The sequence below is a fragment of the Pavona decussata genome, unplaced genomic scaffold (assembly GCF_977016875.1).
Source record: "Pavona decussata unplaced genomic scaffold, jaPavDecu1.1 SCAFFOLD_214, whole genome shotgun sequence".
Lineage (NCBI taxonomy): Eukaryota > Metazoa > Cnidaria > Anthozoa > Scleractinia > Agariciidae > Pavona > Pavona decussata.
The window spans coordinates 3915646-3931206 of NW_028145619.1; the positions used below are offsets into that span (position 1 = coordinate 3915646).

At 40.3% G+C, this 15561-nt stretch overlaps 1 protein-coding gene and 1 pseudogene across 4 annotated transcripts; one reads left to right on the forward strand and one right to left on the reverse strand.

Annotated features, from left to right (window-relative positions):
- Positions 1 to 192: 192 nt before the first annotated feature.
- On the reverse strand, positions 193 to 2833 carry LOC146460370 (uncharacterized; annotated as a pseudogene). The gene is made up of 5 exons (XR_014857672.1): positions 2708 to 2833; positions 1823 to 2143; positions 832 to 984; positions 754 to 761; positions 193 to 474 (listed from the first exon to the last, which is right to left on the reverse strand). The product of XR_014857672.1 is annotated as an uncharacterized LOC146460370 (transcript).
- Positions 2834 to 5813: 2980 nt separating this feature from the next.
- Positions 5814 to 13348, forward strand: LOC146460371 (uncharacterized). Of its 3 annotated transcripts, none has more exons than XM_085088338.1 (7): positions 5814 to 5955; positions 6711 to 6953; positions 8326 to 8649; positions 9206 to 9547; positions 10116 to 10157; positions 12184 to 12306; positions 12640 to 13348. In XM_085088338.1, the coding sequence occupies exons 1-7, from the start codon at positions 5865 to 5867 to the stop codon at positions 13086 to 13088; spliced, it is 1614 nt and encodes a 537-aa protein (XP_084944464.1). In that variant the 5' UTR covers positions 5814 to 5864; the 3' UTR covers positions 13089 to 13348. The 3 variants fall into 3 exon arrangements, with proteins under 3 accessions (XP_084944464.1, XP_084944463.1, XP_084944462.1); XM_085088337.1 differs by having other exon boundaries at positions 8329 to 8649; positions 10110 to 10157; XM_085088336.1 differs by having other exon boundaries at positions 10110 to 10157; positions 12640 to 13347.
- Positions 13349 to 15561: the final 2213 nt, after the last annotated feature.

The window sequence follows — 15561 nt, forward strand, 5'->3', positions numbered from 1 at the left end:
ACAAGAGTCTAGAAGATAAATGAGTAGTGCAACAAAAAAGCGTGAGAGCAAAGGATAAACCTCTTCGCCGGCGACAATGACAGGACTGAGTTTACACGGAGAGATAATACCGCCATCAAATTACTATACTCAGTTTTGAACAAACAACTACTTTAATAAATGAACAGGTAGGCATACAAAAGGATTTTAAAAAAAGCATTTTTTTCCGAGTCTACAGTTTCTAGTTTACATAAAAGTTATAATGAACGAACCGCAGTAACTCGGCTTGCGGGTGGCACGGCACTTTGAATTAATTTTTCCTTTAATGCATCTCCATGCTTTATCTTTTTCTTCCATTGCATTGTGTTCACGGGAAACTTACTAAACACCAATACTTTAAGTGATTTCAGTTTGTTGCTGTCAAGGCAGTGTTTCTCATGGGTGCCATCTGTGTTACTTGTCGCTAGTTCTTCCTTACTGAAGAAAGATGTTAAACTATGTTAAACTAGCTATTGTCCAAATTTGAAGGCAGACGAACAAATTCCTTTTGAGTTTTAGCTCTTTGAAGTGGCTCCTCCAAGTGAAAAAATTGATTCGAGAAAACAGCGCTAAAAATTTGGCAATTCATTTTATTTCAAAATTCTTGGTTTAGTTCGATAGCCAGCTCTATAAGCTTTTTAAAATGTGATATAAGGGTTCAGGTATCTACAGTTTAAACCGGACGCGCTACATCGCTTGGACGCGAGACACCTCTGAAGACACCTCTGAAGGTACCGGGTAACCTTAAACGGACAGGAGATAGCCAAAGCATCTTTACGGGATCTATAAATGGATATAGCATTAACTTCTTACCGTGCATGTATACTGATTTAATGCTTGTCCCTCCAAAAAGCTGAGCCGCACTTCAAGTTGCGAAACTTCAGTGGTCATTCCAGACACGCCCTGTATATTCGCCATCAGCTTGTCTTCAATACCTAATACGGAGGCCTGCACTTTCTCCAGCATCTGTATGATATGAGTAAAACAAAGCAGTTAGCTTTCAGAGCTCCTCTTTCACCTGGTCGGTGTGATATCTAGTTGCTTTTCGGTCGGTAACTAGATATCACTGTAGATAAGGGCGCGATGAGACTAGATGAGAAATCCCGGGAGGGGGGGTGGGGGTGGTCGGACTCCCATATGAAACAGACGGGAATGCTCGTCGTCCCGCTTAGGGGTGTAAATTTTGGATTTTGGTCTCGCTTAGGGTGTTCTGGCCAAAACGCCAATATTTTAAGCCACCAAGGTCTCGTTTAGGGTTCCGTGAAGAAACACAGAATTACGCGAAGAGAAACAAAAGTCAAATTTTCTTATTAACTTGTTTTGTTTACCACATTAGGGGTCAAAATTTGCTTAAGCCACGCCCAGATTGGTCTCCTTTAGGGGTCACAAAAAGCTTGAGCCACGTCCAGATGGTCTCCTTTAGGGGTTAAATTCAAAATTTCCGACGAGCATCCCCGTCTGTTCCATATGGGAGTCCCCCCCCCCCCCCCCCCCGGGTGAGAAATGTTAAAAAACTGTTAAAAGATGACTTTATTTTAAGCCGGATCAGCTTGGGTTTTTTATAATAACGTGACGATACCGCCTTCATCAGCCGTTATTTTGTGCGCGAGAAGCTTTTAGAACGTTACAAATTAAACAGCACAACTCTATTACAGAATTAACAAGAAGACCTCAAGTTATGCAATGATACGTAGCGAGCGATCAGACGCTGTTTTTTTGACACGTACTTACTATGGTGTAAGTTAGCGATAAGCGCTTGATCGCAGGTTGCCACTATAACTACGACTTTTAAGAACAGTATTACCTTAACAAAATTTTCCTGCATCTGCGTTTGGCTCCTTAGAATTTTTGCATTGACCTCTTCGATGGCGTCCAATCTATCTATCAGGCGACGGCATTCCTCCGTTTTGGCCGAAAGCTGCTGCCGAAGTAAAGTGACGGCCGGGTCTTCTTGAAGACGATCGACGGCGCTGGTTGTTGTGGCTGTTGTGGACTTGGCCTTCTTTGCCTCTCGGTTTGACTTCCATTCCACCTCCCGCTTCTTTTGGCCGGCCAAAAACTGATCGTATGGATGATCGCTTTGTTTGTCTCCACTGGCTCCACTGGTACTTTGCACTTCAATGGACTAAAGCAAGGAAAATCAAATAATTTCACAGTTAACAACCTCAAAGGTTTAAAAGCCTCGAAAGGGCTTTGCAGTTTAACTTTGCAGCAAAGAGAGTTCTTTGAGTTCATTGAAATGTGTTAATATCTCTCTCTAAAAGTTGAGTGCTGTTTAACTTTTAACGTTTACGCATGCGGCTCATACATCGCTTCTTATTCTATTTACGTACGTAAAGCCAGCTAGATTCACGTCTGTACGCACGTAAAATTTACGCGACAGTGGAAATCCACCTTAACAGTCATACCGCGTTTATGTCAAACCGGAATGAATACCGGAATGAAAGCTCTAGTTTTCCTATGTACATGCAACGAATTCAATAAACTTAAAGTTAAATTTCGATTCGGACCATTTTAGTTCTCTTCACTTGTTCTGAGCTTTTTACTTTAGCTAACACGTGTAAGCATGTTGAATCAGCATGTTAAATCCTTACTTCAGTCGCCGATAAATTGAGTGTCCTCTCATTTTGTTCTAATTCGATTTGACGTAACAATACAGGAATAAACTTAACATAAAATACGCTATTACCTTCTTACGTGCCACTTTTTTCTTTGGCGGTTCTGAACATTCATCGATCTCCAATGGCTCTCCTGACTCTTCCACAATATCGGGCAAGCCACTCAAAGTCTTTTTGGACCAGTACTTTCTCATCATCTATAAATGTGTTTAGAATTGTAGAATCGATAAGTATCAGTGAGGATATTTACTTTCAAATGCTGTCAAGTATTCTCTCTCGAACACAACAAAAGTACAAAACGTAGACCTCAATATCTAGAATTGAAACTTACCGTTCAAAGCAAGGATCTCCGCCTCTACTTTCTTCCCTTCCCACTTCACGTGAACCAGCATTCCCTCTGTGTAATGAAGGTCTTTTTCGACAATTAATCGCGTTGGCGCGATCCCAGTTTTACGTTCTTTTGGAAAAAGAAACAATGCTTTCGAAGGACGTTTGCACATTTCTTTGCACAATTGTCTGACAGACATCACGCGCGTAAAATATAAAACTTGGAAGATTGGATCTGTTACTGACGGTAGCTAGCACAAATGTGACAACTTTTGGTAAAAGATCTCTTTTATATCTAACACCAAGGCGAGCGGATCCAAATTCTAGTATCTTCATTGGATAAATGGAGAGTAATTGTTTTTAAGCTTAGCATATCAACAGCCTACGAAGGTGTTAACTACCAGGTCGCAAGTCATAAATTACAATATCAATGGCCCTTCAAGTGTGAACTTGTGATTTTTTCCTAGCAGCGTCATTAACTATTATTCCATAAAAATTAATATGAAAGTGCTCATTGAAACGAAAAAAACAACAGGACAAATTTTTATTTACAGGTGTCAGTCGATCTGATTCAAAAACGTTACTAACAGGCGTCGGTCTGCATTGACAAAATAATTGTTATCGAATATCGAATGCCGGTCATTTAGACACTTTGCCGGAGGATTACCTTTGGCAGGGCCTTAGATTGGTGACAGGCGTTCGAACAAGTTGCAGAAATTCTACAATAATTTTATTATGGTTGTTTTAACAGGTCATGAACGGGTGAGTTTTTTTCGCTACGCAGAATATAAACAAACTTGCTCTAGACAAACAACAAAAAAAGAGCGATTGAACGCTTTGATGCTTTTAAATAAAAACTTGCTATGGTCATCACAAATGAAGAACGTGAATAGAAACAATGTTAAAAAGCTCAAATCAAGATGAATAAATCGGCAGCGGTAAGTATTTTTGAATATCGAATTATGAATGGAAGTAAAGCTTGCATCATAGCAGACCGTTTTGAAACTAATTAATTGTGTAGCGTCACGTCGCTCGAGATGTCACGCTTCTCGTGATTCTCACCCGTGCTGGCCAACTAGCAACAAACCGTCGCTTCATAGAACTATGCCATGGTTCTACACTGTTCTTTGCAAAAAAATCTAAGGCCTTTTAAAAAATGACGAGAGTTTTGGTTCACGAAAAATAAATCATCAGATGCTTGACCGAGTAGATGTTGGTCACGTGCTAGGCAACGAGTTTGCAAGTGACTCAAATTTCATTCGCATCGGTAACCGAAAGATCAGAAAGCGTTACTGGTAAAACCCTTTTCGCTTCGTTTGGTAGACTGTTCCCCGTGATTTTGGCAACGGGTCATTAAACGAGTTGAATCGCCACTTCCATCAATTGTTTCTTAGTAGTTTACCTGGGATCAGAGGAACACGTTTTCGACTCAACAATTGCGGCAAGCGAGTGAAACAGTTGTTTACACAAGACAGTATTGTCGCGTCGCTCTGTGAGACGTTTTTCAGTGGGTTCTGAATTTCGCGCTTGGTGACACGTTACGGCAAGAAAGCAACGAAGCACGGCTAGAGCAAGATTTCGCAAACTACCATTTTGTGTCTTCGTTTCGCAAACGACCGGCCACAAGGCATTGCATAAGGCCATTTAAACAGCCAAGGCGTTTGAATGAACGGTGCAACTAACTGAAGTTTTGAACGGGTGGATAATTTTTTTGAACGGATGACCAAGTCGTTTGAACGGATTCAAATTTTTCTGAACGGGTGCCACAGCCGTTTGAACGGATAGACAATTTTTCTGAACGGATGGCGCAAACCGTTCGAACGGATGGACGATTTCTGTGAACGGATGACCAAACCGCTCGAACGGATGCAAATTTTTCTGAACGGGTACACTAGCCGTTCGAACGGTTGGGCAATTTTTGTGAACGGATGACGCAGCCGTTCGAACGGCTTGACTTCCGTTTTGAACGGATCGCCCAAGCCGTTCGAACGGATGCAAATTCTTTCTGAACGGATGAGAAACGGCTTGCGAACGGTTATCCGTTCGAAAACGGCAAGCCGTTAATGTACGTTTTCGCGTGAGAGGTCACAATTATTCTTGCCTGAAATCTGAAAAACAGTTGTTGAATAAGGAAGTCCGGCTGTAAAAAAAAAAAAAAAACTGTACATAGACAAACTTACTCCTGTGAATAAACAATAAACAACAAAAACAATAAACAGCAGATCTCCTTGACTGGGCTTATTTTCTGACGTGAAAACTTGCTCTCGTGCTGAGCAGCTTTGGAAGTTGTTGTTGAAGCTTAATATGTTGTTGTGTTCGTTGTCTCGATTTGAATACGAACAGTATACTTTAAAAAAAAACTTTAATTTCTATTGACATTCGAAGTTGAAGGATAAGTACCCAGCCGAGTTATTCTTGCCAAGAAAGGTAAACTGTCTCCTAACCTGCGTCATAAGGAGTTATTTGTGCCACAAATATTCTTAATAAACCAAAATAGGAAACCACCTTTTTGCTTGCTCGACGTTGAGCAAAGGACAATTCATGACGCCCTCATTCTTATTATCAGAAATTTCGAGTTGACCAGCTTTGTGCGCGGGTTTTTTTTATGCCATTTTCGTTTTCAATAAATTAAAAGCAAGTATGAATTTTAAACAAAGCGTGAAGTGTCCATGCGTCAGCCTCGTTTACGGAGCCACTAACCATTATCATAACAAAACTCTAATCCATTTAATTTTGTGAAGTAAAAACCGCGTTGGCAGTTTCTGTGATAAATTGGACCAATTGGAATTGGAAAACGATAACGTAGGACGACTTATGAAAAATACATGAAGCTGATGGCTTACAAATATTGAGAAAGTTGATGGGATCACGAATGATCAACATGAAACCGTGAACACAGGCATGAAGACGGATCACCTGCAAAAAGACTTCAAATTCTGGGTCATGAAATTCTTTTTACTTTGTTCTTTGTCAAGTCTGAGCAGTCTCACAGGTTTGTCAATGCCAATGGCCATGGCTATGGAAATTTTAGTGGCAATTTATAAAATTCTAGCATTTAGCTACCTCTATTCAATAAAATTATCCGTCTCGTATGGTTAAAGAGCAGTTTTTTCCTATTAGAAGTAAGCACAACAATATTATTGTATAATTTTAATTTTGCGGGTCATCAGCGTACGTTAAATCGCAAGTGTGAAGCTAAACTACCGTTTCTCAACGAATACTCGGTCAGCATTTCTGACCGTTCAACACCTACATGTTCTCTTAGTTTATGCTTCGCAGGGTAATTTACAAACTATTAATCTTACTCTAAAACTGAGTTTTCATAATTTATATTTCCCCATTTTTCTTGCTTTAATCCAAGTAATTTGAGCACCTGGCTGCAGTTCGTTTGTTGTGTCTACACTGTCAAGTCGTGTTTAAGACAAAAGCTTTAAATTGAAACCGCGAGGTCTTTGTTGTTATTGTAATTCGCCTTTTATTTAAACGCGTTTGCATCCTCCAGTACTCAACAGGAGTTATAATATGACATGTGAGTCTGTGACCATATAGCTACAATGCCATTATACGAACATCAGCTGCCTGCGTTCTGGCCGGCTCACCTACATTCAAACAAATTATTATGACAATTTATCCACAATAACTTCCGCCTAAATATCCTTTTTACAGCGCCATTTAATAGCGGAATTGAAAGATATTAAGAAAATCCTTCAGACAATTCACATCTTTTTCTTCTTTCGGACTTCACAGGTTTCACATTTGCCGGAAGCCTGGGGTGTGCAATTAGAGTTGCACCTTGCTCGCAGTCAGGTGTCTGTCTATACACCAATCAGATGACAGTTAACCCAGACTCCAACATAACTCTCAACTGCTCGATCAAAAATGGAGGGACAACACTGGGAAAGACATGGAAACAAGTGAATGAAATGCCAACCTCAAACGCCCTCCTGGTCTTACAGCAGGGGAATTCAACAACTCGTATATACTTCGCGCGTAAGTATATCCTCTCTTGTTTGCCAGTATAAATGTAACCATGAAAGACGTGAGATTTTTTTAAGCAGTCCATATATTAATTATGCGTCTTACCGCTTTGATACCAAAGAGTTATCATGAATAAAGTTATATATAATTGAGAACAGAGGTAGTGAGAAGAAGGCTTCCCGTAGCTACTTGTTACCGAAATGTTTCCAAATAGTTCCAAAACCCAAGAATGCATGGCTGCATGTTTTTACTCGTCGACTTTTGGGCCAATTTATAAAATCACGATGAGGCTTACCCAGGGCTACTTTATACTTTGATTCAAGTCTAAATAGGAATAAATACAGAGCTTTTCAAAAGAGGCTTGACTCCAATTTTGACTTAGACATTTCATTGCTTTAGCTTTGAAAGAAAAAAAGGACCAGAAAGTTGAAATATTAATCGTGCATTAAGGTCAAGCGGCTTTTGAACAACTGAGCTCCTGTCAATTAATTTGCCCTGAGGAAACTGACGGCATTGCCTAATATTTAATATTAAAATGATTCGACCAGATGCGATACGATGGGTGCCTGTAGAAAACCTGGGCGGGACGATGGGATAGACTTATCATCTTCATTTACATGGAAAACCCGGAAGTTCCAGTTGGCACCCATCATTCCATTTGGAGTACTTCTGAAATTTTGGGCTTCTGGTCAAAGTGATGCATTTTTATTACTCCTTTTGGGATTTAAAGCTGATGTTCATACATTATGCATGTCATCCATCTTCTGTTGAGACAAGCTAAATCATTTCGTATTTATGCCGAAAATTTCCATTCGGGTGGTTTGTGTAAATGGTAAGCACCACCAGTTTTTGTTGCCTGAAGCAACTATGAGTAAATTATCTGCAATGGATGGGATGGCAGTTCACTCACGAGGTTGCCCCCAGTAGTATCTTGCCAGAAGCCTCCCTGGGTGTAGGCAGACAATGTGAGGGAGGTTCCTTGTCTAAACAATATGACAGCAGAGGCTAGGTCTCGAGCACAGACCTTAAGATATGACACCCAACGCTCTAACTATTACACTACCCACCTAGTACAGGCCGGAAATTCTTAAACGTTAACAGCAATGATTAGCCAAGACCTGCGCAGGCAGGGGCATGGTCCATTGGTTCTTGGAGTGATTTTTTCCACGCAACGTTTATGAACTGATCGAGATTTCCTTATTGCACAATTTTATGCACTTTAATGTTTCTTCTCTTAGGTGCACTACAGTTTTTTTTTCAGAAACTCTCCGGATAATAGAGAAAGATAAAACGAGCCTTTTGCAATGTATTTTCAAGGGACAAAATACTAAGATTAAGTTACATGCGTTCATAATTATAACTTAAAGTCTGCTTCTTTTTCTAGGAGAGCTACAGTTAATTTTCAGCACGACCTCGCCAAGGCGCATTCGCAGGAGCGGAACAAGAGATTTGAAATGCATCTTCAGGGGCTGGCCTCTTCCTCGTGTAATTTGGTACAAGGACCGCAAACCAATCATAAATGGATCTGAAGGTTTTTACCACTCAGAGAAGAAGAAGCTTTCGAATCTTGATCTGGTTACTTTACAAAGTACTCTTCATATTCCATCGGGCCGTGAAGAATTCGAAGGATTATATACCTGCATTGCAGAGAATAACATTCCCGGCTGGTCGAGTAATCAGTCCTCCACAATTCGGGTGACATATAAATGTAAGTAATTTGGTTTGTTTCTTGCGGTCAGACAGACAGACAGACAGACAGACAGACAGACCATTATAAAGCAAAACCAAAGCAAACGAGAAATTACTGTCGATACTGGTCAAATAAGCTCCTAACTTTTTGCATTATCAACGTGCACGGACGTATAGAACCTTTCATCGGAGAAATTATTGGTAGTTTCCTTCTAAAAGAGCATCGTTACTCCCCATTTTTTTTTCACTGGTAGAAATACCTTTCTATTTTGACAGTAATGGATGTCTCTCTTTCAGGTTTACGTCATTTTATGACTGCTCGTAGTAGCTCTGCAGTGTGAAACAAGTTTGGCTACCCCTTCTTTTAATTTTATTTTCTCGATGTGCTATATATATTGAGTAATATAACTGCCACTTTAAAATTAGCTAACTTAGCTTTTAAAAAAGTTTATATCGAAGTAAAGTAAACTTCTCCGTTTTCAACTGTTTTGTAGCTTACATAGCTTTATGGTACGCTTTTCTATTACTAAATTACAACCTCTTTCAGCAATCTTTCAAATGTTTTTTACCCACAGGCCCAAAGAATTACTTTCCAGCTACTGAGTCTTCAACGATTCACACGACAACCTTTACCAACAGCACCCTTATCTGCTTGGTTGACGGACAATTAGATTATGATTATGACTGCTATCTTGAATGGCATTTCAATAACAAGTCGGTACCATTGAAATCCAGTGAGAAGTATACAGTGGACTTAAAGGAAACAAGCACCAAATGCAAAGAAGCTTTCATCCTGACCATTATGAATGTCACAGATAATGACAAGGGGACGTATAGTTGTCAAATGTTCTGTGAATGGGACGAATGGGAAAACACTTCAGCGTCCATTGAGTTAAAGGTGTACGAACCACAAATTGGTAAGAAAGTACTTTTCAGATCCATTTTAGGCAATAGATGGTTAGTTGATTGTTCAATCGGTTGGTCGGTTTGTTGGTTTGTTGGTTGGTGGTTGGTTAGTTGGTTGGTTGATTGGTCAGTTGGTTGGTCGGTTGGTTGATTGGTTGGCTGGTTGGTTGGTTAGTTGATTGATTGATTGGTTGGTTAGTTGGTTGATTGGTCGGTCAGTCATTTAGTTGGTCGGTTGTTGTTTGTTGATTCGTTGGTTGGTCGGTTGGTTGGTTGGTTGGGTCGGTCGGTCAGTCGATTGCATGGTAGGTCGTTCATTCCGTTGGTTCACCAAATATATTAGTTGACCGGCGGAAACACAAAGTGGCTCACCCAGTGACTGTCATCAAATGTGGTACTCAATTGGAATTACACGAAAAATAAGCCACTTGCTTGAAGGATTGCCTGAAGGAGGAGATATAAGTTCAAAACTGTTTCACATAAAGTACAAGACAGTCCAAGCTAATTCAATAGTAATGTTCATATGCGCTTCCAATTCAAATTATTTTCTAACGTACAAATTTTGCTTTTAAGCAACAGCGTTTCCAACTACACCCCGGACAAGCCATTCATCAAACTCAGGTCAGTCCTTTAACCCTCTTGTGCTTTCTTAATCCATACCTGTTTTCAGACCTGGATTCTTAAATCTATATTCTTTTTCAGACCAAGAGGAATTGCGTTTGCATATCTAAAGTGGCAATTCAGGCTTTATTACGTCGAATGTTAAGTTTTAAAATATCGCCGATTTAATTTGAAGATGGAGAGATAAATTTGCCCATATATGTTATTGTGCTTACTTTAAGAGCCATTGTCAGTAACTTTCGAGAATCCGGCGACAGAAGGGAAAATTAGAATTTCTTTTTATTTGCCCCAAAAGACCCTTTTGGTGAACTTTTTTCAAAAATAATATTCAAAAGTTCCAGCGAATTTTTATTTTGACAAAAATTGGGAGAGTTCGAAATCGGCCAAAACGTGGCCGATGGCCCAATTGAAATTATGCAAATTAGTACATTTTCAAACTCTCGCTCAAGACAAGGCAGCGTTTTCTCGAGTTGACCTTGGTTTTTATCTAAAAGCTTCCGTGAAGTGTATTGATAAGTGCAAAGTAACAGGAGGAACATGAAGTACTGAAATGGCGAATTGTGTCAAAGTGCATTCTACACATCTCGACCTAGCGCGCTTGCTTTTCACGGGCCAAACTAAACATTTTAACTAGATAAATAAGAAAAATTGCCCGTTAGTTTAGTTAGTTTAGTTATTTCATTACCAGTATGTTTGTATACCCTTGATGATATGGTCATCTGAAATGTGGCAAAAATCACTCTATCTAAGGAATAGCAAACATTGTATTCTTTACGTGGGCAACTTTAAATGAAAGAATGTTCAGGTGGAGATAAAATATAGTTTGGAAGCAAGCACAAGGGATGTAAAAACGATTGTGAAAGTGTCAACTCGAGAAAACGCTGCCTTGTCTTGAGCGAGAGTTTTGAAAATGTACTAGTTTGCATAATTTCAATCGGGCCATCGGCCACGTTTTGGCCGATTTCGAACTTTCCCAATTTTTGTCAAAATAAAATTCGCTGGAACTTTTGAATATAATTTTTGAAAATAGTTCACCAAAAGGGTCTTTTGGGGGAAAATAAAAAGAAATTTGAATTTTCCCTTCTGTCGCCGGATTCTCCAAAGTTACTGACAACCGCTCTTAACACCTACACCAATATGAGGCTAAAACAGCTCAAAACGCACACCATTTGGGGGGGGGGGGGGGGGGGAACACACATCTACATAGCTTTTTAAGGGAGTGCCACTGCACCCACCAGGTTTTTAGTTGCTAAGGGACGGACACCAGCTACTTCCACAAACAAACTCTTGCAGTAATGAAACCATAACCAAAGTAATTTAACTTAGCCAATAATAGTAGCAAAGCTGAGTGGAGCCCTCTCCGGTCTGCAATCATTCGAATGATCCGTGGGAATGCGAATTGTGTAATAATGATAATAACTACAGAGCAATTTACAAGACGCGAGGGCCTCTTACCAATTTCAAAACCACATCCGTAACAAATGAACACAACTACAAAATGTGTCAATCAAACGTCAAATAGGAGAGAATGATTGGTGCAGGTTGAATTCGGTAATTCCGCATTTGAAGCTTGCGACAATTTGCACTTTGAACTGCGTCTAATTGCAATAGCTTTCCGACATGCGTTCAGTTTGATCTAGCGCTGGTGAAACTTGCACGAAAGTTGATGTAGCTATTGGAACGCAGCTAGATGCAAATTGTCTTACTTTGGCGCATATTGGGTGCATGTGTAAGACCGTTTGTTAATTGTTTTAGTCTAAATTGCGTTTTCGTCCGAGTCTGTTTGGCCATCCAATGCAAGTTTTATAGGAAGTTGCGATAAGATGCAATTTGGGCTAAAAGTACAATTGAGGGAGGCAGGATGTACTAGCCTATCAGAAAGAAATACAGAAAATATTACGACAGAAACTGACTCGCATCATGCCAAAAAGGGTTCGGGATGAGATTGATACGGATGACGGAACGGGACAGACGAAGTTACAATTCACTCACTTTCATGTTCCACGATTTTATTAATTTTCCACAGGAGGCAGCGGAAGGCAGTGGATCTTGCCAATTATTATTTTGTCAGCAGGGGGTGCCTTCGTTATGACCACGTTAGTCACTCTTCGCTACGTCAAGAAAAAGTGGTCCTCGAAGAACATTAAGAGTAAGTTACACTGAAACATTTAACTCAAATATCAAGGAGTAAAGAGGAAAAAAACGATACTAATTTCACTTATTTGTGACAAGAATTTGTCGACTCTTCCTAGCGGGTCATCTGCTGAAAGAGCAGCATGCAGAGTTCTGGAAAAAGAAACAAGCATTAAGCAGCGGACAGTTACCTGGGCCACAATTTAACCCAGTCTTAATTAACCACTTAGTCACTTGAGGGTTGGTGAGAAAAGGGCATGGGCTTTGGCACAAAACATTTGAGTATAAATAAAGGTGTCCTTTCTTAACTTAGTTCGTAAGTCAATATGTGATTTGTTTCTCACTACAGGTTTTCAAGAAGACGAAGTTGCAAACGACAAACTGTTTATCAGTTACAGCTCAAAGGACTTTGCATGGGTCATTGAAAATCTGATCTCTCTCCTCGACAAACACGCGATACCATACAGTATTCACAGCCGGGACTTTGAGCTGGGAAAGCCAATCGTCCAAAACATGGCGGACAGCGTGTACGGCAGCCGTCAAGTGCTTATTGTTTTGTCTGACAACTACCTGGCAAGCAACTTCTGTCGGGAAGAGCTGCACATGGCCTACCAGAGAGGAGTGGACACGGGAGATTCGTCTCTGATTCTTGTGATGATCGACAAGTTCAAGAAAAGAAGATTGCCTGTCGCTTTGAGAAAGCAAATTTTACTGGATTTTGAGAAATACAAACAAAAGCAAAACTGGGAGAAGAAATTGTTGCACGCTGTATCTGGAGACATGACTGTTAGCGTGTAGAGTTATGAACGGTGAAACGGCTCCAGGCCAGGTGATTCGAGAGAGTAGAAATTCCCCCAACCCCTCCCCCTGACCCTTTTCTAGGTGCCCCAACACCGACTGCTTAATTCAGTATTTTATGGGAAAAACTGAAATCACAGGTGAAAATTTATTTCATAATGAACGAGAAACGTTTACGGAAATAATTTTACATCAGATTTTGTTCATTCATTCTAAACATGAAAATGTTGTATTATGTGCCACCTTTACCTTTTTTTGGAAAAAAAAGTATGAAAAAGTTCTGGAACTGAAACTGGAATATATAAAATACATAATTATATTGATCTGTGGATGAAAGAATGAATAAGTGAATGACCATCGCAGTAATGTACGCGGGGCTGCGAAAAGAAAGCTTGAAAAAATTCAGGCTTGAACGAAATTTGAAATTGATGAACGTAATTTGATTTCTAATACCGTTCAAGGCTATATGTTTTTCAGGCTTTCTTTCCGCAACGACCTAAGTTGCGTACATAACTGAAATCGTCTCTCACTTATTCATTATTTCACCCGCAAATATATTTACTTCATACATTCCACTTCCATCACTTCACGTCGATGGGTATGACACAAATTCACAAAATGACCAAATCCCGGTTGGCTTGATAGCTCAGTTGTTAGAGCACTGCACCGGCATAGCAGAGGTCATGGGTTCGAATCCCGTTCAAGCCTGAAATTTTTTCAGGCTTTCTTTTCGCAGCTACATAAGTTATTTATTAGCCATTTTTAACCCACACGTCGAGTCGTTCTAAGCTTTATTTATTGAGTAAGTTAGCAATTAGTGGTTAGTTAGCTATTTAGCTTCTTACTAGTTAGTCTCTTCTCCCAATCCTTTCATCAAGCGTAAGGATCTTGTTGAAAAGAGCACGTGCTTCTCTGATAATCTCGAGAAAACAGAACGGAAACAGTAGCGGAAGAAGAAGCGCTCACGTGCATGGGCGGCTTGGTTGCCTTAAGATGACCATACAAAGTACGACTTTCTAAATGTAGAAACGAATCCTTCCATTTGAGTAATCCACGTTCGATCTCTAACAAAACCGCGCCGTGGAAACTTAACACAGCCTGTCAGTCGTAAAGCTGGGAAAAATACATTAATGAAACCAGATGTTTGAGATGTGAGGAACGTTCCACCTCCGATAAATTTGGGGATAAGAGGATCTGGCCAATAAACGGCAACGAATTCTGCGAGCGAAAGCTCTTGATATTTGACGTCGCGGCGACCGTGAGTAATGCTGAGATAATAATGTGGCCATGACTGAGGATACAGGACAGTGCTTGTTATCTTAGCTTCTTTCTCGGACTTGAGAGACTAACCCGCGTGCGCGTGTGACATCTTGTCCATCCTACGAAGTGGACTTTGTATCTCGCTGTCTTCACCATCGGAATTACTACTGGACGCGCTGGAGTCAGCCAAACCCAGCTGGGCAACGTGACGATCAGCTTTCCGGGAGAGATGGGCCATAGCCCGTAATTCAAGCAAAGTTACGGCAGAAACAGGCTTTGAGACCTGAGCAACATCATCGCCATCAGCAAAAAGCGTGGGCGCGGACACGCTGGTTCCATCGGCCGCCTTTTTCTTTTCTACCAAGGCTCGGAGGTTCTTGTTATCTGTTTTAACTTCATCTAAACCAGCATTTAACTTTTTGACCGCGCCGAGCAAAGAATTCAAAGTAGCTTGAATGTTTGAATCGGTCGAAGAAGCGTCCTGTTCTTGGCGGGCGATGTCACCCTCAACTGATAACTCGACAACTTCATCTTGCACCCGCCCGGAACACTTTTTACTAAATTTTCCGAACGTGTGCTCCGCTTGCGGAAGGTTACAACCGGAACAACGTTTGGGTCGACCCATTGGAAGCAAAAACAACACCACTTGACTCAAAACACTGGTGGCGCTAAGAGAGCTCTAACAAAACTGAAACCTATTACTGTAAGCAGCAAAGAATAGACAAAAGGTGTGTCGTGTGACGTATACAATTAAACCCTTTGCGCAATAGCGCCCAAAGGGAGAATATTAGCCATTTTTAACCCACACATCGAGTCGTTCTAAGCATTATTTATTGAGTAAGTAAGCAACTAGTGGCTAGTTGGTTATTTAGCTTCTTACTAGTTAGTCTCTTCTCCCAATCCTTTCATCAAGCGTAAGGTGTCCCGGATTTTCGTACTGCAGACTCCTTTAGTAAAATCTAGATTTTGAGTAATATTTGTCAGGAGTTTTTCAGCCATACGGGCAGTTGACATTACTTATGTTTGTCATCAGTTGCAATATTACTAGTCATCATCATCATCATTAGTAGCAGTATTATTATAACTACTTCGTATAGATTTGTTATTACTTAAGTCTTTGGAACTTGTAAATTACGCAAAGCAGTCCTTGCCCAAGGATCAGTTAGTTAGTTAGTTTGTTATATTAATTAGTTATTTAGTTAGTTAGTTCGTT

Bases quoted from the DNA above. Each gene is read 5' to 3' on its own strand.
- LOC146460371 (XM_085088336.1), top strand. From the start codon at position 5,865: ATGAAGACGGATCACCTGCAAAAAGACTTCAAATTCTGGGTCATGAAA. The intron at 8,650-9,205 runs GTAAGTAATTTG...TTTTACCCACAG, and splicing joins AATTCGGGTGACATATAAAT to GCCCAAAGAATTACTTTCCA. The intron at 9,548-10,109 runs GTAAGAAAGTAC...TTTGCTTTTAAG, and splicing joins GGTGTACGAACCACAAATTG to CAACAGCGTTTCCAACTACA.